This window comes from Saimiri boliviensis, chromosome 7 (assembly GCF_048565385.1).
Source record: "Saimiri boliviensis isolate mSaiBol1 chromosome 7, mSaiBol1.pri, whole genome shotgun sequence".
In the NCBI taxonomy this organism is placed as follows: domain Eukaryota; kingdom Metazoa; phylum Chordata; class Mammalia; order Primates; family Cebidae; genus Saimiri; species Saimiri boliviensis.
Genome location: NC_133455.1, coordinates 109,921,471 through 109,943,611, shown reverse-complemented (window position 1 = coordinate 109,943,611; position 22,141 = coordinate 109,921,471). Strand labels below are relative to the sequence as shown.

General features: G+C 33.4%; 1 protein-coding gene across 5 annotated transcripts in view; it reads left to right on the top strand.

Moving 5' to 3' along the window:
• Positions 1 to 22,141, top strand: part of PDE3A (phosphodiesterase 3A) — a 316,302-nt gene that overhangs the window by 181,804 nt on the left and 112,357 nt on the right. For 4 of the 5 annotated variants that reach the window (XM_003934587.4, XM_074403200.1, XM_074403202.1 and 1 more), the window contains one exon: positions 10,985 to 11,035. The exons of the other annotated variant lie outside the window; for it this stretch is intronic. In XM_003934587.4, coding sequence (XP_003934636.3) covers positions 10,985 to 11,035 — 51 coding nt within the window. The remainder of the gene's footprint in view (positions 1 to 10,984; positions 11,036 to 22,141) is intronic. 5 annotated transcript variants of the gene reach the window in all.

Below are 22,141 nucleotides of genomic sequence, written 5' to 3'. Positions count from 1 at the left end.
TTTAATTATAGATTGATCAAATTCTGTAAATTGTGTTTCAGCGTGGTCAAGGAATAGATTTTTCTTGTTCTAGTTTAATAGAAAGTAATAATATATATCATGTGAATTTAACTTTTCTCAGTGAATTAGATGGCAATAATGCCTGTTTGATTATATAATTATTAATAGTGATAAAATAATAGCTCATATTTAATGAGTCTTTACTATGTACCAGGTACTGTACTAAGGCTTTTTTAATTGAATGATTCATTTAATGCTTACAAAAGCATACGAATTGGATGCTATTATTAGCTAAGTTATAGAGACATGAAACTGAGGCACAAAGACATTAAATAACTTGTCAAGATCAAGTATCTAGTAAGACTGAATATCAAGTCAGAAGTGCGATTTGAAACAGTCTGGACTCTAGAGCTAACATGCGTAACATCTAGGCTACACTTTACTAGTTATTCAGAATGTACTTCAAGACTCCTGTGGTGCCTTTGGCTTTTCAATTTCAATATTTTTTATGTTTACATGGAGCATAAGAGATATATATTTAAATATATATTTTAAATATAAGATATATATATTTGGAGCATGAGGTATATATTTAAATATATGTTTTAAATATAAGATATATATAAATATATATATCTTATACTCTCTATATATTTATATATATGTCTCCCCAATAAATATTGAATGGATAGGTGAATATAGAAATGAAAAATTTGTATTGATATGTGCCAATAGATAATTTGGTATAACTAAACATCTGATATATAAATTATATTTTAAGGTAATTCTTTAGCCAGCATTAAAAAATATGATTAATTTATAGTACGAAGGATTTTCAGAGACATTACATCTATTTCTCTTATATCACTGTTTTTTTTTTTGTTTGTTTGTTTGTTTTTTTTTGAGACTGAGTTTCACTCTTGTTACCCAGGCTGGAGTGCAATGGCGCGATCTCGGCTCACCGCAACCTCTGCCTCCTGGGTTCAGGCAATTCTCCTGCCTCAGCCTCCTGAGTAGCTGGGATTACAGGCACGCGCCACCATGCCCAGCTAATTTTTTGTATTTTTAGTAGAGACGGGGTTTCACTATGTTGACCGGGATGGTCTCAATCTCTTGACCTTGTGATCCACCCGCCTCGGCCTCCCAAAGTGCTGGGATTACAGGCTTGAGCCACCGCGCCCGGCCATTTCACTGTTTTAAAGGAGACGGAGATTAGAGGGTGGAAAATGGATTTTAAAGACATACACCCATCATATTAACTACAACCATGAGTTCCTTGAAGACAAATCAAATCTGGTGTTTTTTTTTTTCTTTTACCGTACCAACATACTTCAGTACCAAGGACCTGATACTTAGTTTGGACTCAGTAATTATTTATTGTTGAAAGCAGCACAGCAGGAATAAAAAGTTTATGATTTGCAACCAGCCAAACTACACTTTAATCCATATTTAACCACTTGCTGGTTATGTTACTATTTTTCTTCTCTTAACTCATTTCCATATCCATAAAATATGGAGCATATGCCTCTATGGGTTTCTCAGTGATGAAATAATACATTAAAAATTATAAAGCTAAAAAATATATCTCAAAATGTGTTTCTGTTCCATGGAAAACTGTAAATCTCTGTTGAAACAAGAAATTTCTATAATCACATACTTCTAGAAATGTTTCAACTGAGTTCTTTTCAGACTTCCTCAGACTTTAACATGCTAACAAGTACCAGGCCTATTTAAGAGGGGATGATATTTTGCAGAATTTCACAAGCTTATTTTATTTTATTACCATTTTCCGTAAAATATCTCACAGGAAAACTTAAGCATGAGACTGATATGATTACATTATTATTAATAGTCCCCCAAATGGAAATTCGCAATAAAAGTTGTAAAAATTCCAAGTAGTCAAGATAAGCTAGATGTATTAAGTGAAAATAATGGAAGCGTTGTAAGATTAGTGGCAGCATATAGGTTTAGGGTAATCATTATCATTGTGATAACAGGGACAGAAATAGAATTATGGAAACATTCTAAAGCAGTATACAGGAGCATCATTATCAGAAATAGATATAGAAATTATAGTAGAGAGGCTGGAATTTCAAACTCTCGAATATCCGAATTTGTCTCTATCTGAAGCCTTCTCATTCCTAGTGCTTCTGAAATTTAAACTGGCTGCTATATTGAAATGCTAAGAGTCAGAACCAGGGATTTAGTATCAACCAAGTGAATGGAACTTAGGTAATTATCACCAACTGTGAAAGGAAAAAGTATCTGTTAATTTCAGCCACAATGCTGTATATTCAGGCTTTCAGTGTTTTTTAAACCCAAGAGGGTCAAGTTTAAGAATTCTAAGGAATCTTTTGTTCCTGCTAATTTGCCTGAAGGTTTAAGACGGGGAATACAGGAGAAAGCTAAATTGTTTGAGAAACAGTAAGAGATTTAGATCCTGAGAAAGATCCTGGAGGAAAGGCTGAGACCAGGATGTTGAAAAAGACACCCTCTTCTTACCTTATCCCAAGGGTAAAAAGTAAGAGGTGGTGGCTGCCAACAAACAAACAAACAAAAGCAAAAAACACACACAAAAACTTTTTTAAAAAGACAGAAAAACTTTTGTGGAGAGATACCTAATGGCCATTTTTATGCTTTTTGCTGTATTTTGCATAATGTAACGATGCCGTCTCGTCTCCCCATGAGATTGTCAATATCACTTGATAATACCTTGTAGAATAGTATTGATTTGAGAAGTGCGGAGATGTGATGAAGTAGCTATAATCAAGGTATTCTGTTTATGAGACTATGGCTGCTAGTCACATCCGTTTCACCCACACAAGGTTGATGTGGTCTACTAGTTTGTAAATTAAGTTATGCAGGCGGTTCCTGCCAGCAGAGGTTTTAAAAAAATTATACAGGCGGGTAAATTTTTTAGCACCACCTGTATTAGGTCTTTCTAGATCCCAAACCCCAGTATTGATGCCTGGAGGGCTGAGAAACAGTATATGGGAACCCCAGGAATTCTGTCTAGCTTTTTTGGCCTAAGCCCTAGACCAAATGCAGATATCCACCATTCATTTTCTAAAGAATGCAAGGTAAGTTTGACATTCTTACTCCATGAATAATAAGAGATCCAGAAAAGGAACACCAAAAAATAAGAACAATTTCACAAAAAGACTAAACAAGGGCTGAGCTGGCCTAAACTAAGAGAGTTTCCCAGTCCAAGAGCACTGGCCTCTGGTAGAACCTGCAGACAAGGGAAGCCAGGCTCATCTGCTCACATGGAATGCTGCAGAGAGCCTTTATTTATGCTTATATATATTTATAGGGAGTATAGAAATTAAGGAAAGAGTATGCCAAGGAAAGAATCCAATCAAATGTGCCAAAGTTAAAGAAGAGCTTTTAGTTTCTTACCAAATCGAAAACTCTGTGCTCGTCAGGGTAAATGTGGTTCTAAAAGGCAACCCCTCCTCTTATGCATTTTGTGACTCTTGAAAAACAAAACCCATATGTAAAGGGACAATAAAATTATGTCGTATGACTAAGAATGCCTTTGTGGTATATGGTGCATATTCTGTAAATTCTTATTATATTGAATGGAGTTAAGTAAGAGTTTGGAGATAGAAGAATCCCTGATGTATTAGTATTTCTCTAGAGAATTTTTTCTTGTAATTTTTAATTACTGAAGCTAATGATTAACTTTATACTAAAGGAAAATATTAAATACCAAATATATAGCTAAGATCACAAAAATCCAACTCCTTTTTAAATTTTAGCATAGAAATGTTTGCTGCTCCTGAGGTACCATTCCGGTTCCTGTTTCGGGGCCTTTTCATCTTCTATTTCCTCTGCCTGGCATGCATTTCCCCCAGGTTTTTGTGTCTGGCTCTTTATACAATTATCTGATAAAATGTCTCTTTTTCAGAAAGGACTTCTCGGATCCACTTTTCTTATATAAACTTACCTCTGCTTCCAGCCCGTACCATCCATTGCCCTACTCGTTCTCCCTACGTTTTATTCTATACTAAGCTTCTTTACAGCTTTATCATCACCTGGTGTATTATGTTTATGTGTTTATCTTCTTCTGCCTTCACTAAAATGCCATAGCCAGGAGACAGAGATGCATCTTGTTTTGTTCAATGGCATACGGTTTGTCCCTAGAACAGGGCTTTGCACATAGTAGGCATGTAATACGTATTTGCTTAATGAGTAAATGATGAGATAAAAAGTGGACTGTGTGGCAACCTTTATATCCCTATATGTACGTTAGTTTTATATGTCTTTAAAAATATGTTTTAGCCATCTTCAGCTGCTGTAAAAAGAGTGGTTTTCTTGAGAGTAGTGCAAAGAAAACTATAGTGATTGTCACTTTGCATCGTTTCCCTTTTTTTCATATCTAAAACTTCTCACCTCTTTAAGTTACACACACAAATAATTTTTTATTTCCCATCTAGTTACGGTCCTCCTTCCGCTTTTCATCTCTTTAGTAATAGTTGTGTGAATTTTTTCTCCCAATGAGTTCCTAAAAAGGCATTGATTTTTATGTAAACAAACAACAGAAGAAAAACATGTAAGCATTAAAGGAAAATTCTTTTCCTACAGAAATATACTTACGGCGATCTTTATTTCTCATGCTATTGTTAAAAATATCTCTGCTTGGATAGAACCTTTTTGTTTCCATGCTGACTTCTTCGTTGCTTCTCCTGTGAACTTTTTAAATTCTGTGTTTGGCAGCAGTTTTGTTTTCCTTGGAGCTAAGTACTGTGCAACATACTGTTAGCTGAAGGCTGTGATGTAGAAATTTATTATTAAAAATAAAAGAGAGAGAGAAGAATTTATTCCATAAGGATCAAAATGACTTAGTATCAAAGCAGTTAGGGTTTTCAAAATGCTTTCTATAACAGATTGTGTTTCTTTTCAAGGAGGTTTACTTTGTTTGCCAGGAATAAATTTAAGGGTCTTCATTTTGCCTACCTTGGTTAATGAGAAGTGAGAAGAGAAGAAAGATACTCCGGTTTTTTTTTTTTTTAATTTTTAGAAAATTTCTTCATCAGATGGGAAGATTTTTGTTGGCCATTTGCAGGCATAACCTTGGTGACCTATATATCCCCAGACCTTCTGGTAAGATGCTTATTAAAATGTCATTACCCAGAGGAGTAATCATAAAATAGCCACAGGGTATTTTTTACAGATGGTGAGAGACAAACATTTTTTTCTTCCTGAATTAAGTAGTCATGTACTCTTATCAACTAAGATATATTTGAACTTACTTTTATTTATTTTTCCAGTCTCAATCTCTCCCTCTCTGCTTTATAGTTCTAGCAACTTTATATAACTAATCTTAAAATCATAAGCATTCCTTCTCCAAAAGGAGTATCATATAATCTTAATAAACTTTCTCTTTTCCCAGAATTGCTTAAGTAGCGTGCTGCTATTCATTTCTCTTGAAAGTTTAGTCCAAATGAATTATTCTGCAAAAAGGAAAATTCCACAGTTTCTTCTTTTCCTCATTGTCTGTGGCCTATTAATGTCTTTTATCTAATACTCCGATAATGTCAAATGATTACTTTGGTCATCTGCAACTTAACACTAATCTTATGTAATTGAAAGGATGCTTTGACTTTCTCACTGAAATAATATCAACATCATTTTGCATTTAATTCTGAAATTCATTGACTTCAATGTGCAAGCTGTCTTCTTTACTATTTATTGTAAATAGCCAATATGTTTTACTTGTTGTAATCACACATCAAGAAATAGGGCTAGGGAGATATCTTTGTGAAACATTTATCCCTATGGTTCTGCTTTAACGGGAACACTTACTAGTAGTCAGATGCCTCATTTTATTTTAAATAATCTGTAATATTGTCAGTTTTTGACACTATGGGTAGTTTTTTTTTAAAGGATTCTGACAATATGCTACTTATTTTAGTCTTTCAACCATTATCTGAGAACAATGTTTTTATGACAGTAAATTTTTTTATATACAAATAGGATAAAAATTCGTATGCCATCATGTGTTAATATGAAGTTTATCCTTACACCTCCGACTCTCCACCCTATACCCCATCTAGTGGCCAGAATGCTGTAATCACAGGAAGGAATAGAGCTCTGACACCCTGTGCAGTCCCTACCCCCACCATTGCCTCTTTCTTTACATTAAAAAAAAAAAAAATGACAGAAAATACACTGAAATAATACATACTAAATTTTGTCTAAGATTATTTTAATTAGGAATGGAAGTTTAATGATAAAGACTTTGTATTCTTTCTTCAAATCCAAAAGGAAAAATATCCTGTTTATCTCCTTTGGTGCGCCTACTGACGGTAGATCATTACAGTATCTCAGTTGTCACATGCAGATTTCATTCCTTTTCGAATATATTTCACGTAGGATATAGATTTCTGTAACACTTTTTATTACTTTGAAAAAAGTAGCCATAGTGTACACTTGAAAATACTTCCACATCCACATTCTTGGTCAGCTCCTACCTTTCAAATATAATATGAAGATGATATTAATATATAAATATTTAAGAATAGAAACAAATTTCTTTGTTCTACATATTTCTGAGTTTGCTATATAATGCCAGGAAATAACTCTGATACATAACACACTTGGCAAATTTTACTGTTTCATGATTTAAAAGAAAATATCAAATATAGTGAATTTTTAGAATTTCATCTTATATTCTCTGATTTACAAATTACCAAACTGATCTTATCTTCTGGAGTAAATGATGACCCAAATTAATGTACATTTTGAGTGTTTTTTTTCTTTGACTAAAATCATCATCGTTAAGATAATTAATGGCAGAAGACAGCGAATTACATGCTTTATTTTAGTTCTTGTCCTGCAAAAATGTTTCCTTTTTGACTTACTGTCACCATCAAATATTCTCTCTTAAATCAATGTATTGTGGATTACAACTTGTGCAAGATTTATTTACCACTTTTTACTGTGATAGGAGAAATTACCACCTTTTTCTGATCCTGTTAGTTTAAACTCATTAGCAGGGAGGATAACAGTTTTAATAGTCAGACATTTATAAATCTTTCAGAAGATTTTGATAAATCATTTCACTAGAAGTCTACTGCTCAAGTTTATTGCCACTTTAAGACTGCCAAAAAGAACCATCTCATCTTCCTCTTTTTAACGTAAGGTATTATAAATGTCTCAAGATTATTGAAATGTGTCAAGAATTGTTTTTGATAGTTCTAGAGAACAACTAATTAACTGATTTTCAGTGTTTCTAAATCATACTGTTTATTTCATTAGTTAATTATTATTTTTCAACCATATTATCAAATTTAAATTAGTATCAATAAATATTTTTGAGATGTTGTGATGTCAGTGAATCTATAAATTAAAAAATAAAAGCATTAAAGATATATCCACTATGTAAGCATTCGGTTTTATATAATCATTATCTGAGTCAATGTACCCAAAATTGTGTGCTAGCCAAACTACAATTAAATCATCATGATAATTCCAAGGCTGAAAATGATTATGTCTTTTAAAAAGGAGTAGCTTAAAATTTGTAAAATTACTTTGTTGTATTTTTTACTTATTTTACCATGAACATTTCACATGTTCTTTTTTATAAAGGTCTTGGAAGCCAAATTTTAATTGCTGTATGGCATAATTTTGTATACTGTAATCTACTGAGTAATTTCCATTTTGTTGGATATACAATTAATAGCACATTATACTTACTGAATTTTTATATCTTAGTTTACCGGTATAGGTCAAAGGGTATGATAGTTTACTGATATAGTTTACTGATATAGTTCAAAGGGTTCAAAGGGTATGAACTTTTAAGAATATATGTATTATATATATTTTATATATGTGTAAATATATATACACAATGTATATATGTATATGTTGGTTATATACTAGCAATATATATGCTTAGTTTACTCCCTCTTTTCCAAATATTCAACGTTATTAATTTGCTAACATAATAGGCAATAGTAATATCATGTCATTCTTTATATCGAATTTCTTTTACTTCCAATGAAGTTAAGTTTCTTTCCATAGATTTATTTATTATATAAATTGTTCTTATTTTTCCCCCAATTTACTACTATGGTTCTCTCAATTTACTCCTGCAAGCTTCAGTGCATTATATAACATCTTTCAAATTTGTAAGAACTCTTAATATTCTGAAAATATTATTATTTACATACCATTTACTGCAGATATTTTACCAATGTGACATTTGTGCAAATACTCTTAAAGTTTTATATAACCAAATCAATCTGTCCTCTTTTGTAACAAAAAAAAATTTTTTTAAAGATTTAGATTTATTTAAATGTCTTTATTTTCCAGGATAGGTTGAATACTTACCTGGATTTTATTCTATTTTATATTTACAGTTTTATCATTTTAAAAATTTCTCTTTTAAATCTATAATTAATACTAGCATTTGTTATAAGGTTAAGCTCTAATTATTTTTTTTCTCTCCAAAGTCTCTTTTTCTTTTTCTTTCTTTCTTTCTTCATTTTTATTTATTTATTTATTTTGAGACAGGGTCTCACCCTGTCCCCCAGGCTGGAGTGCAGCAGCACAATCTTGGCCTCTTGGGTTCAAGTGATTCTCCTGCCTCAGCCCCCAAGTTCTGGGATTACAGGCATGCCCCACCATGCCCACCTAATTTTTGTATTATTAGTAGAGAAGGGGTTTCACCATGTTGGCCAGGCTGGTCATGAACTCCTTTTTTGTCATTAGCTAAATACATCAAATACAAAATATTTTTGATATTTTATTTTTTGTTTTGTTGGTACACATATGTATATTTATTTCAAACTATTTCATTTACATTTTGAATGCTAAACCATTATCCCAAAATTTGGTTATTTTTTATAATATATTTTGATAACCAGAAAGGTATTTTCATCACTTGTAAAATTTTCTAGTGGATTCAATTTATTTATTTTTTTTAAGAGAGGGAGTCTCACTTTGTTATTTAGGCTGAGTGCAGTGGCTTGATCTTGGCTCACTGCAACCTCTGCCTCTCTGGTTCAAGCAATTCCCCTGCCTCAGCCTCCCAAGTAGCTGGGGCTACAGGTGCACACTACCACACCTGTTGAATTTTTGTACTTTTAGTGGAGGCCGGATTGGCCTATCTGATCTTGAAATCTTCACCTCAGGTAATCCACCTGCCTCGGCCTCCCAAAGTGCTAGGATTACAGTCATGAACAACCGTACCTGGCCCCCTAATGGATTCTTTTTTATTGTATATACTTGAGATGTACAACATGTTGTTTTGATACACGTTTACAATGTAAAGTAATCACTAAGGTCAAGTAAATTAACATCCATCATCTATCATAGTTTTAACTTCTTTGAATTTGGCGAGATCACCTAAATCTACCCTCCTAGCAAACTTCAGTGCATCATATAACATCATTTCTCATGGTCTCCATTGTATCTCTACACTCCTCTGACATACTGGTTATATATGTTTATATTCTCTAATGAAATTTATGATTTTCTAAAATTAAAAATACTATTAGCTTTTGATTGAAATGTAATTAGACCTGAAATCTAGTTAAATTTGTTTGAGTAGAACTGAGCACTCAATAGTTTATAGAATTAAGTCTTCTTTACCAATAGCACTATATGTCCATCAGTAAAATTATAACCATTTTTTGCATATGATTATCAAATATTTCTTGATAATGTTCCAAGGCATATTATTTTTGTTGCTATTGTGAACAGCTCTGTTGTTTGTTGTTAAGTCTACTAAAGAGTCATTGCTGTTATATAGGAATGTTAATAATGTACATAAATTCATGTATAGTCCATCTTGTTGGTGTGTTAGCTTATTAGTTGTAAATACTTCTTCAGTTGGTACTCATCAATAATGAGATTACTGACAGATGAATGGAGATTCATTTCTCTCAGTCAGTATCTTGTATTTCCTTAATATTCTTAATGTTAAATGTTATTTTCAGTAAGTAAATATTCTTCTTTGTAAGCAAAGTAGCTCAGGGCTATTGCCACCATAGGAATAACATGATAATATTTTATAGGTTATTATTAAAAATCTACATTTTGTGATTGTGAGCATTCACATTAAATAGGAGAATCCGGTTAAAAGATATTCTGATGAGCAAAACCAGAAAACCTTTTCACATCTCAGTTCTAAAACAAGATCAAACCAGAGATACCTGCAGCCAGGAGGAATAATGTCTGGATGTAAACAAGCTTTGTGATCACAGGAAATTCTGTTACTTTTTACAACCACTGATTGCATATCTGACTTCTCTATTGTACAGGCCATGTGAGGCATACATTTGCATTTCCTCTTGCTATGACATAAACCAGAGCAGAAGAAAGTGTATTTATTCCTGGCCTTTGAAAAATAAAATTTGCTGTTTAGGCACAGCCTATCAGCCCTCCGGACGCCTCACTTTCTCTCTCTCTGTCTTTATTATTTTCCAAGCGCACTCTCTCTTCCAGGTATTGGGACCCTCTTGCAGGTCGAGAGACCCCCGGCAGACGTGCCTACCCGTCCCAGATGGTCCCCGACAAAATATTTAATAAGTTCACTCTTTAGTGCTCTTAAGATTTTTATAGTTTTGAAGAAGAATTAAAAATTTCTGAACTAATTTGGGCTTTGGTTCTTATCATTTGTGGCAGTAGATTAAACTATAGTAGTTAATTACCCGGAATATTTTAAGCGAAAGGCTTAATGTGCAAATAAAGCTTTACATGGTTTGACATCTATCTAGGATATTCCCGACAGAGCTATATATTAGCTTCTTTTATCACACAGTGATATTAAAATACTCTCAAAATGATTAGAAGTTAAAATATTAGCTATCAAACCAGGAGTTTACTACTAATTTAGATATGTTAATTTATTCGTAGTAGCTATTTAATGTATTACTAATATAGATTGGAACAATCTGATTATTCTTTAAAAGAAAGAGGAAAAATGTTTGTCCGGTAGAATAATCATTTAACATTACAATTATCATCTTTACAGCTCATGGGGCATTCAGAATGGGACCACAAACGAGGGCCAAGAGGATCACAGGTAAGTTTCTTTTCCTTTTCTTTTTCATGTTTCGTTTCTTAACACTTTCAGCCATGAGTTTTCTAAAACTCAAGAGATAATAAAAAGTAGAGAGAGGAAGATGCAAAATAAGCATGCCATTTGTTTTTATTTAAGTTAACTATAATTAAAGTGTGGATTTCAAATCCCAAAGGCAGATGCCAGGATATTCCTCTTAAGAGCTTTCTGGTATCCCAGATTGGTTGTGTTTATATGAATATAGATTTTATATTCATCTTGTCTCTGCAGAATACATTTTGAACAGCAACCCACTCTCTTTATTCTATTCATTTCCTTTGACACTTTTTCCATGTATTTTCTTTTTTTCTTCAGCTTCCTGTTTTTGGTTAAATATTTTGAAATATAATCAGACTAAACTCTGAACTAATTAAAAGATTTTGTCTCTGAATTAACTGTCTTCATCTGAGGGAAACAGAAAGATGAAAGGACCTATTATTTTTGAAAAGAAACAAATTCTAAATCTTTCTATATTACCAGACTGTTTTCATTGTCTTACTTTATGTCTTAGGCAAGGAGAAAAGCTTCCATGACGCATTTTTGCTTTTTAATGACCTAATTAGACAATGTGCATTTGTTTTGCTTCCTTAATTACTTTCCCTGACAGAATAAAGGCTGAGCTTTACACTAAGAAAATTATTTCTCCTCCTAGAGCACTTTGTGAAGAAATATAAAAATAATTTCTCTCACGGCAGCCTATGTTTACCTGACTGTAAACATGCAAAACAAAAATTAAGTGGGTGGAAATTTTTGCTTCTGTTGCACACATTTTGCATTTGCTACTAAAAAAATGTAATTTACAAAAGACAGTTGAATATGCAATACTGTAAATGAAAGTTCATTGGGAAGTGGGGGCTCCTCTCGAGTGTTTTACAAAGCTGATGTGTTCTCGTGTTGTCATTAAATTTGTATGAATAACTCTATTTAATTTAGGTCACTAGGAAAATAAAACCAAGTCAATCAATTGTTTTAGTTCACATTTTAATGACTGATTTTATTTCTGTCCATTATCAATTTGATGAGTAAATAATGTAAACCAATTAAATTAGGATCATCCCAAAGAATTTAGGCCTTGCTTCCTTGCCTTCACTCTCACCTCCCTTTCATTTTCTCTGAAAACTCTCCCTCTGGATTTTACATCTGTAAAATTTTTAAAAGAATTTGCTGCAAGTTCAGTCCTGAAGGGATTAAATTAACATCCAGTAAATTCTTTGTGATTCTAAACCAATAAAATAGTAAAGATGAGTGTAGGTAAGAAGGTCCACGGTTTCTGATGATAGCCCCCAAAACATTTTGATATTCAGAATGTTCTGAATATCAAGCAAGTTGTTGAGGACATGTTCTTTCAAAGCAATGTAGTATTATATGTAGAAATTTATTGTTTAAAATATGTATCATTTACTCTCTATTTCGCTTGCTTTGGCATAATTTATCTTTAGGTTTAGATAGGTCACTATGTCAATATAAACTGACAGAGAAAAAACCTCACAATTGTACAGTACTGCTTTTGTTAACTTTCAGCATAAAAAAGAACAAAATTTTTTAAATTCCTAATATTGCATATGGCTAGAAAATGTGAGAATTCCACATATAAACATAAACTATTTTTATAAATAAAGTTTGATTATATTTGAAAGCCTAAGGTCGCTCTGAAAAGCAAAAGCTTTAAAATAGGCTTGTATGAATTACCATTATAAACATCAAATCTTTCTTGGATCTCTTAGCCATCAAAATAACTATTCTAAATATAGTATATCTTTGTCTCATTTTGATTCCTCAACTCAGATTAAAACTGCCAGATAAAAAGCAAACACAACACACCAAAAGATAAGAACAGTAAGAACCATGACAAAAAAAAACATTAAAAAGAAAGAGAATTTTCAAGGATTTTGCAAATTTCAGGTAGATAAATTAAGCCTTAAGTAATACCCTCTTATCTGCTTCCAATTCTCTGCTGGCAAAATAATAACAATAATGTGTTATGTTTTGGATCATTGCTCCCTTCTGTTGTTGCTGTTACCTTCTTGGTCAATATGTCTAAAGCCTTCTACCTTTTCAAAGGGAATTTCAGACAGGTTGCACTTGAACACAGACCTCTTAATAGTTTACACCAAAGCCTTGCTCAAATTCCATCTTAGTTAATTTAGAACTGATTTCTAAGTAGTTGCTATGTGTATAGCACTGTAGTAGGTCTAACTGAAAAAAACTTGAAAGACAAGGTTATTGCTTTGCAAGAGCTCACAAATTGTGGTTGGAAATTAGAGCAATATTCATGTATATAATTCACATATAAGGCAATCTGGTAGATGCAACATTACATATGGTATGTAGTGTATATTGACATATCTGTAAATGACAATATATATGATGGTGGTCACATAAGATTATAATACCGTGTTTTTACTATGCATTTTATATGTTTAGATACACAAATATTTATTACAACTGCCTACAGTATTTAGTACAATAACATGCTGCACAGATTTATAGCCTGGGGCAATAGACTATAGCATATAGCCTAGGTATGTAAAAGGCTACACCATCTGGTTTGTGTAAATATACTCTATGATGTTCCCATAACAAAATCCCCATAAAGTGACATATAGACTATATATATACATTGGGAGGCCAAGGTAGGCGGATCACCAGCCGTTAGGAGTTCAAGACCAGCCTGTTCAACATGGTGAAACCCTGTCTCTATTAAAAATACAAACTAAAAATAAAAATAATAATAATAATAATTAGCTGGGCATGGTGGTGGGTGCCTGTAATCCCAGCTACTCGGTAGGTTGAGGCAGGAGAATTGCTTGAACCAGGGAGGCGTAGGTTGCAGTGAGTCAAGATCACACCACTGCACTCCAGCCCGGGCAACAGAGCAAGACTCCATTTAAAAAAAAAAAAAAAAAGACTTCATACACAGTGAGGTAGGATTTAGGTGGAAGATTATTTCTTTTTCCCTAGTAGACTAGGAAATATCTCTGAACTGGTGATGTCTGCAATGTGGCTTTAAGGATGAGTAAGCTTTCAAAAGTACAGAGGAAAAGACCAATGAAAAAGCTTTGGTCTGCACTGAGAAGAGTGTGGGACACATTTGAATACGTGTGAATTTTTTAATGTTTGTATAAACAGTTGTTGGATGGTAATTGCTATAGCAATTACTGTTTGATCTGGAGAATGCTATACTTTATTGACTAGGTAGGCAGAGGAAGTTAGCAGGGTGAAGAGTTTGAAACTGAGTACTATAAGAATTAGGGCTATTAACACAGAACAGTTTAGGTGGAAGAATAAGAGTTCAGTGTTACAAGTGTTAAGTGACAAGTGAAGTTGACAATTCCAAAATGAAGTTTCAGATAAACACTCGAAGCCTGAGTAGAACAAAAGGTGTCAGTTTGGGAATGGTAATCATACAGCTGATAATTAAGCTCAACCAGTAGATAGACTCCCAGAAGGATATTAAAAGAAAAAACAGATAAAAGTCTGATTCTTGGAAAATATACTGTAAGAGCTAAAACAAACAGAGGAGGGAGTTAATGAGCAGGCATGGCCTTACTAGGTACCAGGTGGAGGAGAAATGATTCAGAACTGAAAGTAGTTACACCGAAGAGAGGAATGAGATCCCAGACCAAGGTGCAAGAGAATAAAACATGTAGCAGATGTCTTTGGGTTTAGTGATTAGGAGGACATTAGTAAACTTTGAAAAAGCAGTGTTGAGAAAGAAGTGCTGGAAAGAAGAATACAGAAGAAAATAGTGTAAGATACCAGAAGGGTCTCTTGGGGGAGCTTTGTTTCAAAAGAAAATTGGGATTGCAGAAAGAGGTGGCAGCAAGAGTGATTTATTTATTTATTTATTTATTTATTTATTCATTTATTCATTTATTCATTTATTGTTACTGCTAAGGTGAGGTGTGTGTCTTAATTACTGGCAGATGAAAAGAATTAGTGTGGGAAAGAAAATACTGAAAATTCTCAATAGTGAGCTGATTAAGGACTGAGGAAATGGTGCGATTCAGGGAAGAGAAGGTGCTTTCTTCCAAAGTGGGCCTTTTGGCACGTCTTTACATATTTTCCTGTGAGGAAATACCCCACCCCCACCCCATACCAGCCATTTACACTATATTAGAGAAGCTGGCCCTGTTCGAAAATGAATTGCTGGATAAATCCACCAAAAAGTACAGATGAGGAAGTTTTTTGTTTTTGTTTTTGTTTTGTTTTGTTTTTAAAGTAGAGGACAGGGGCGGTGGCTTATGCCTGTAATTCCAGCACTTTGGGAGGCCGAGGCGTGTAGCACCTGAGATCAGGAGTTTGAGATCAGCCTGGCCAATACGGTGAAACCCCGTCTCTACTAAAAATACAAAAATTAGCCTGCCATGGTGGCATGTGACTGTAGTCCCAGCTACTCGGGAGGCTGAGACAGAATTGCTTGAACCCAGGAGATGGAGGTTGCAGAGAGCCGAGATTGCGCCACTGCACTCCAGCCTGGGTAACAAGAGCGAAACTCCGTCTCAAAAACAAAAAAAACAAAAAACAAAAAACAAAAACAAAAAGTCATAGAGGTATTTCTAGCAGAATGAGAGAGAAAAAATAAGGACAGATATAACATTAAAAAGATATTATGAACCTAATGACTTCAGTTTTCTTGGTAGAGTATGTAAAGTTGATAAAATAGTGAAAAATCTTGAATGCTAGAAAACACATGGAATAAATATTGTTTTAGATATCTAAAAAAGGGAACTTACTTGGTTCCTGAGCATCAAGAAATGTCCGGTAAAAAGCAGAGAGCTGTGTCAGGTATGAGTGTGCTAGCCTGCAAGATGAATTTTAACATAGTTTACTTTGATTTGCAAAACATGGATATATGTCAGGTACTTTTTTTAGCCTTCGAGAAGTCAGAAATGGACAGAATGACGTTGGTGTCTAGCAGCATCTAATTTTTTTTTAAGTCAGCCTTAATCATTTCTTAGGATAGAGTTAAGCTTCTCTTGGCTTTTCCCTAGGAAATTAATAAGGGATTTTCTCAAATTTGCCTTTGTACTTCAAGATTGTATCATATATGCATTATCACAGAATTTAAGATGATGTACTGTTCATATCAAATACTTGTTCTACAGAAAAATACCTATCTTTCTTCCAGTGAATTCCAACCCTTAATTGCATATGACTTTTTAGACTTAGCAAGAATTTCATTCAAATTGACTTATATTACTTTATTCTCAGTAATTCTCTGTCATTTGTCAGCTCACTCATAGCTGTCTGATTTTTCTCATTTCTTTTTTTAAAAGTATATAACTGTCAAATAGTAGATCATCCAAATGTAGGAAAGATGCTAAATGATAAATAAACTTCCAGCAGCATGCAGAACTCTTTTATCTGGCAGTGTTCCCAGTAATACCAAATGAAGTCAGGGGATGAAATTCTCAGAAGGCAATTACTTGTTTTTTCTTCATTTTTTTTCTTAATTCTTGAAGGAAAGTTTTCCAGTGGGAAGTAAAGAGAGACAACAGAAGATATGCTTTTCTTTGAAAACCTTAAAAATGGTAGCAGAGGATTTCAAGGGGCCAATAAATTACATATCATGTAGTTGAGGTTCCTTGTGGATTAGTTCAGTTGGTGAATTTTGTAAACTTCCTAACATTTTAATATACTTGGGACCCTCAGGTCTTTATTTATCAATAGTTAAAAACTAGCAAGTTTTTAGTCATTTAGTATGTTACTGGTATTTTACTATCAGCTAGACCATCAGCTGGACTTAAATGTACTTACAAGAAACAAATTTTTCTGTTGTCCATCTAGTCTCCAAATGATTGAAGTCTTTTTTTAGATAATAAAATTCTGGTTTGTATGATTCTAAATAATTCAAGTACGATGTGTAAAATATAGGCAGATAGCTGAGTATTCCAATGGAAAAGTCATTAAATGCATTGGACTATCAGTATGCTTAAAAACGCTCCATCGCCTGTTTTGCAGCCTTTCACGGTTTAACGAGTCCTGGAGGCACCAAACTGTAAGAATTCCAGACTAAGAAGCAGATACCTACATTAGTTATCCTTTATAGCATATGTTAAGACTCAAGGATGAATTCTGGTGGGGAGTCATTGTGCTTTACTTTTTTTGTGTATCATTTCAAGGGAATGGATCTGTTAATGGTAGCTAGTTGAAGTTGATTAACCTAATCGTTAGCCCACTAATGGCCTGATTCAGTGACAGGTCAGTTCTTTTCCAGGTTAAATCATTTGTTTTTGATAAGAGAATGTGGAGAGTAATTTAAATGCCTTTTCAGATTTATCTGGAGTAATGCCATATATATTTATTGAAGTTAATTATTTTTAATACATTTTAGAAAGATGACCAGCCATATTTCCCAGGAATTTGTTCCAAGGGATTAATGTGAGCAGACTGGGAGCTCATTATTACATCTCACAAATGCCCGACACGTTACCAGGGAATAGTTTATGCCCTAGAGCTAGCTGCCAGTGCTATGTTTTCTACAAACATAGTGTCTTTCACTTGTATTTCTTTTTTCCTGTTTCATTTTTCCATTTATCAACCTAACAACTATTAATACTAGTTCAGAAATTGTTCCAATAATTGTTTAATATTGGGCAACTCTCCAAAGACAGTTTGGTTTGGGGTTTTTCTTTTGCTTGCTTTGTAAAATTTGTTTAAATTTTGCTTGTACCCACAGGGACCACACACAACATACTTGCCTAGGGTCTCACTTACTGTAGGGATGGCCTTGTCATTGCATGTAATAGTGACAGGAAGGGACCTAAATATCATGTCTATCTTCTCCCTTCTGATATTTAAAGCTTTATCCTTTAGTCAGTTCCATACTGTTGGACAATTGTTTTTCACTTTTTCACCACACAAGTTGCTTTTATTTACTTACTGTTTAGTATGATGTCTTTAATTTGCATTAGCAAACTACAAGACACAGTTTTTAGCAAATCTGTCAGAGTAGGGATATGGTTGACAATATCCACAGCACACACAGTGTCCAGAGGCTGGACAGACATTTCTCTTTGTCCTCAGAGAAGAGAAAACAGTGTTTCTTTTTAACAGCTCAATCCGCGTAGTGTGTTATTTCTCCAGCATCCCTGGTCTCTACCTAGTAGAGGCCAGAAACAATACCCCCAGTTCCTACATTGTAGGAAAAATATCTCCAGACATTGTCAAATGTCTCCTGGGAGGCAAATTTGCTTCTAGTTGGAAACCAGTGAAATTACAGCATAATCTCATTGCCAGGTGTATGGAATATAGAAAATATTTAATGATTAATCTTGGCACTTTATATAAGAAAATGAGGAAATTGTGCTTTCAGCTTTTCAGGTTCCATCTTTAAGTCTATCAAAGATAAATTTTAAAGAACATATTCGTTTCATTGTGAAGTAGTTTTCTCACAGTGGAATTATGTCCAAGAAATCTAACGGCGTGGAAGGTGGGGGGAACATACCCTTCCCACGCTTAAACATTCAACTGATTCACAGGAGGAGAGAGTCTGGCTCTATCCTCACAGACCTTTCATGGAACATGTGTTTCAGGGAAACTGATGGATGACCTTAGTAAGTCACTCTTTATAACAGGCCCTGGTCTCTTAAAAGAACGTTGATGAACAGGAATCAAATCCACAGAAATAAAAGGGAAAACTGCCACTGGCATTTCTGCTTTTATTGTTTTCCCCATGTTTATAGATTAGTAGACATGTTGTTTAATACTTATTGAATGACCCTCTTATGTTGGGGCCTGTGGACATCATTCTGATGACATGGGCACTACCTTGTGTTTGTTTAGCCAGATCACAACCTTGTGGTACTTTATTTGAAACGAAGCAGAGCAATCAAATAAACAACCACTGATAATGGATGTTTATGTGCAGGAACTGCAAATAGTTTAAGCAATAATCAATTTTACTAAGTGTACAAAAGCACATTTTGAGATAAATAAAAACAAAAATAATACCTGTCTCTTGAAGCCACAGTTTCTGACCAGTGTTGCAGTTGAGACTTTTATTATATTCTTTTTTTCCCCAGATACCTTATTGTAAACATTAGGAAAATTAATGCAAGTATTTTGCATGCACATTCCTATAAAATAAATATACACAGCTTGAAAATTTTCCAGCTCTCAAGTTTTGCCTTCCACTTGAGAGAATAACAGAAGAAAAATATGGTAACTTGGTAACAGTTAATTTTATCTTTGAATTGCAGTATCTGACCAAGGGAAATAATTTTAATCTCAGGCTGGGTGATTTTATGCCATCTGTAGCATTGAGTAAGATCTTGTTTTTTATTAATCGTGACAACATAACTCTAAAAGGGAAGTTTTGTGGGTGGATTTTTTATTTTTACTCCACTTATAGATAAAACTGTTAAAAAAAGATTATACCAAAAATAATCAGATTCTCATAGAATATTAAAATCTACGACTAGGATATATTAACTAGAACAGATCATCAGATATAGTGGTAGGCAAAGGTGATATCGGATGGAGGAGTTTATATGGCAGTGAGGACAGTTTACTAGAGAGGGTGAATTGAGGCAGAGGAAACGGGAAATGGTTGATCTTTCAACATGAATATTAACATTCATTTTCATGTACTAACAAAAAAAACAAGATATGGACTTTTAGTACATTCTTGGTACTTTTTTTAATTTGGAGAAATTGAAAATTTTAATTTCTTAATATATATCCAGGCTATATGTATAACTATGTATTTCTAATAGCATTAACATCTTATTTATGGTACAGGAATTTTCCTTTACAACCTTTCTAGGGAACAAACTAAAATATTGTTTAATAGCATTCCCCACAAGATTTTATAATCTCATCAAAGGTACTGATTTTCTTAAGAAGTTTTGCTTTGAGAGAACAAAGATGACTTAGCAGTTATGTTGTCAACATTAAGTGATTATCCAATTTTATGTAGAATTCAGCCATCACGTAAACATAAGTAAATCCAAGGAACCAAGGCTGATAACGGCAAAGAAAAAGCCTGGAATAATATTAGCGATATTAATAAACTAAAATTATCTTAAAAGTCACAAAAATGAAGCTTATGTCCAATTTGATTTTCTAGATCACATAATATTTTTGTTTTTGTTTTTTTTAGTAGAGTTTTTTCCCCTGTTTTGGTTGGTGATGCATTGTGTAATAAGCAATTCTTGGAAAACTCTAAGTGTTACAAGTAAAGCTTATTGTTTAGAAATCTGCAGGTTATCAAACTTGCATCAAAATAGTTGGCTTGCTGAGTTCTGTGGTCCTGTGTATAAATATTTCTGGGTGACAGTTTCCACTTGGATCTTTACAACTATTTCCATTTTAGAATTTTGTAACCATGTTCTTTGTTTTCAGATCATTTTAACCCTGAATTTAGAGAAAGCTGTTTACATAGTATCAGCGATACACACTTAAAAGAGGATTTTTTTTTTTTTAAGTTAAGGAGAAAAAAACCTTCTCAGAAAATTGTGAGTGAGACAAACAGGTGGAATAGAAATCACAAAAATAAACCATCAAAATCATTAAGCAAGATGAAGTGCAAACAGATGTAAAAGCTCTAGTTCACAAAGCATTGGGAGCAGAGGAATGGGAAGAAGCTGACTATCAAAGATGATGATTGGAAGATGTAGAAAAGACCATCTCATGAAGCAAAAAGAACATGGCCACTGAAGCCGTATTAAAGTTAGAAACATGGCAGTGAATCTTTTTGATACTGGGAGTAATGATTTGGGGGATTGACAGGTCTTTACCCCACTTTTACTGCTCATTGTTCATATTCAGGTTTACAATGACTTAGTGCCATAACTTTGGTGACACTTCTGGTACCTCAAAAATATGGCAGTATATGCATGATTATTACAGTTTTAGACCTTTGCATGAGTTTTTAAAGAGTATTCCTATTAACTATATGTTTATGAAATCTAATCCTAGGACAATTAGTTTTCTTTTTCATGGAGAAATACAACATGACTTTAAATAAGTTTTGCTAAATAGTAAAATTGCAGCAGCTGGTTTTGTTTTATACTGATTACTGCAACCCGGCATATAGTGAGTTTTTAATTAATATTTCTAAAATAAATGGAAATATAATTTATGAACTTAGAGTTTAATTTAGTCAGGTAAGCTGTGCTGAACCAGTGTGTCTTGAGGAAATCTGTTAATCCATAATAAAATATAGCAGCCCTCGAGGAATTAGTGAAATTATATCTACAGCATGAATAATAAAGCCAAAAGCTGTTTGTTTTATTTATGTGATTCCCCTGCTTTCAGGCTTTTCTGTTTCTAAAGTGTACAGGTAAGTTGACAGTTCCTCATTTTAACATCCATGATACCTTATTATAGGACAGTGTATTATTACTCTGACTATGAACTGAAATTACAGGGTGAGGAATAATTTGTCATGTTAGCATTGGTTAAGGAGAAGACAGTATTTAAATATTGACTTTTTCATATGGGAACATGTGTTTTTCTCATTCTCAAGGCATGTGACTACTCCTTCTCTTCCTCCTTTTTTTTTTTTTTTTCTCTCTCTCTTATCACATGGAACTTTTGAGCTTAGGAGTGATCCCGTCTCATGCAGCTTAGGGATCTGAAATTTACATAAGAACTTTAATAGAAGCTTATGCCACATGATATGACCAGGCTTTTCACTATTTTTTGCCATTTATTTGGCTTAAAATCAATGGAACAAGCTGAACTTGGCATTACTATTTCTGTTCAAAAAGAAGAAAAATATATAATTTTACTTTTTTTAATGTTTTGGTCTTGGCACTGTGGCTTTTGTTTATGGAAAAAGACAGGAGAGGAAAAAAGCATTATTTTAACTTCACATGATAAATAATCAAACCAAACTGAGATTTCCTTAAAAAGTATGTGTTCATTTTTCTTATTACAGTGCATTTGCTAGTAATTCCGTGCAAGTTTGAAATGATATATTAATGTCTTCTTTAGGATTATAGGTTTGACTACATCACTAACATCATAACTTCATAGACATTGCATTAGAATTCAACGAGTTTCTGTACTTATTCATGAATATAAGATGCTTATTTTATTGTAGATGTTATTCTTGACAGA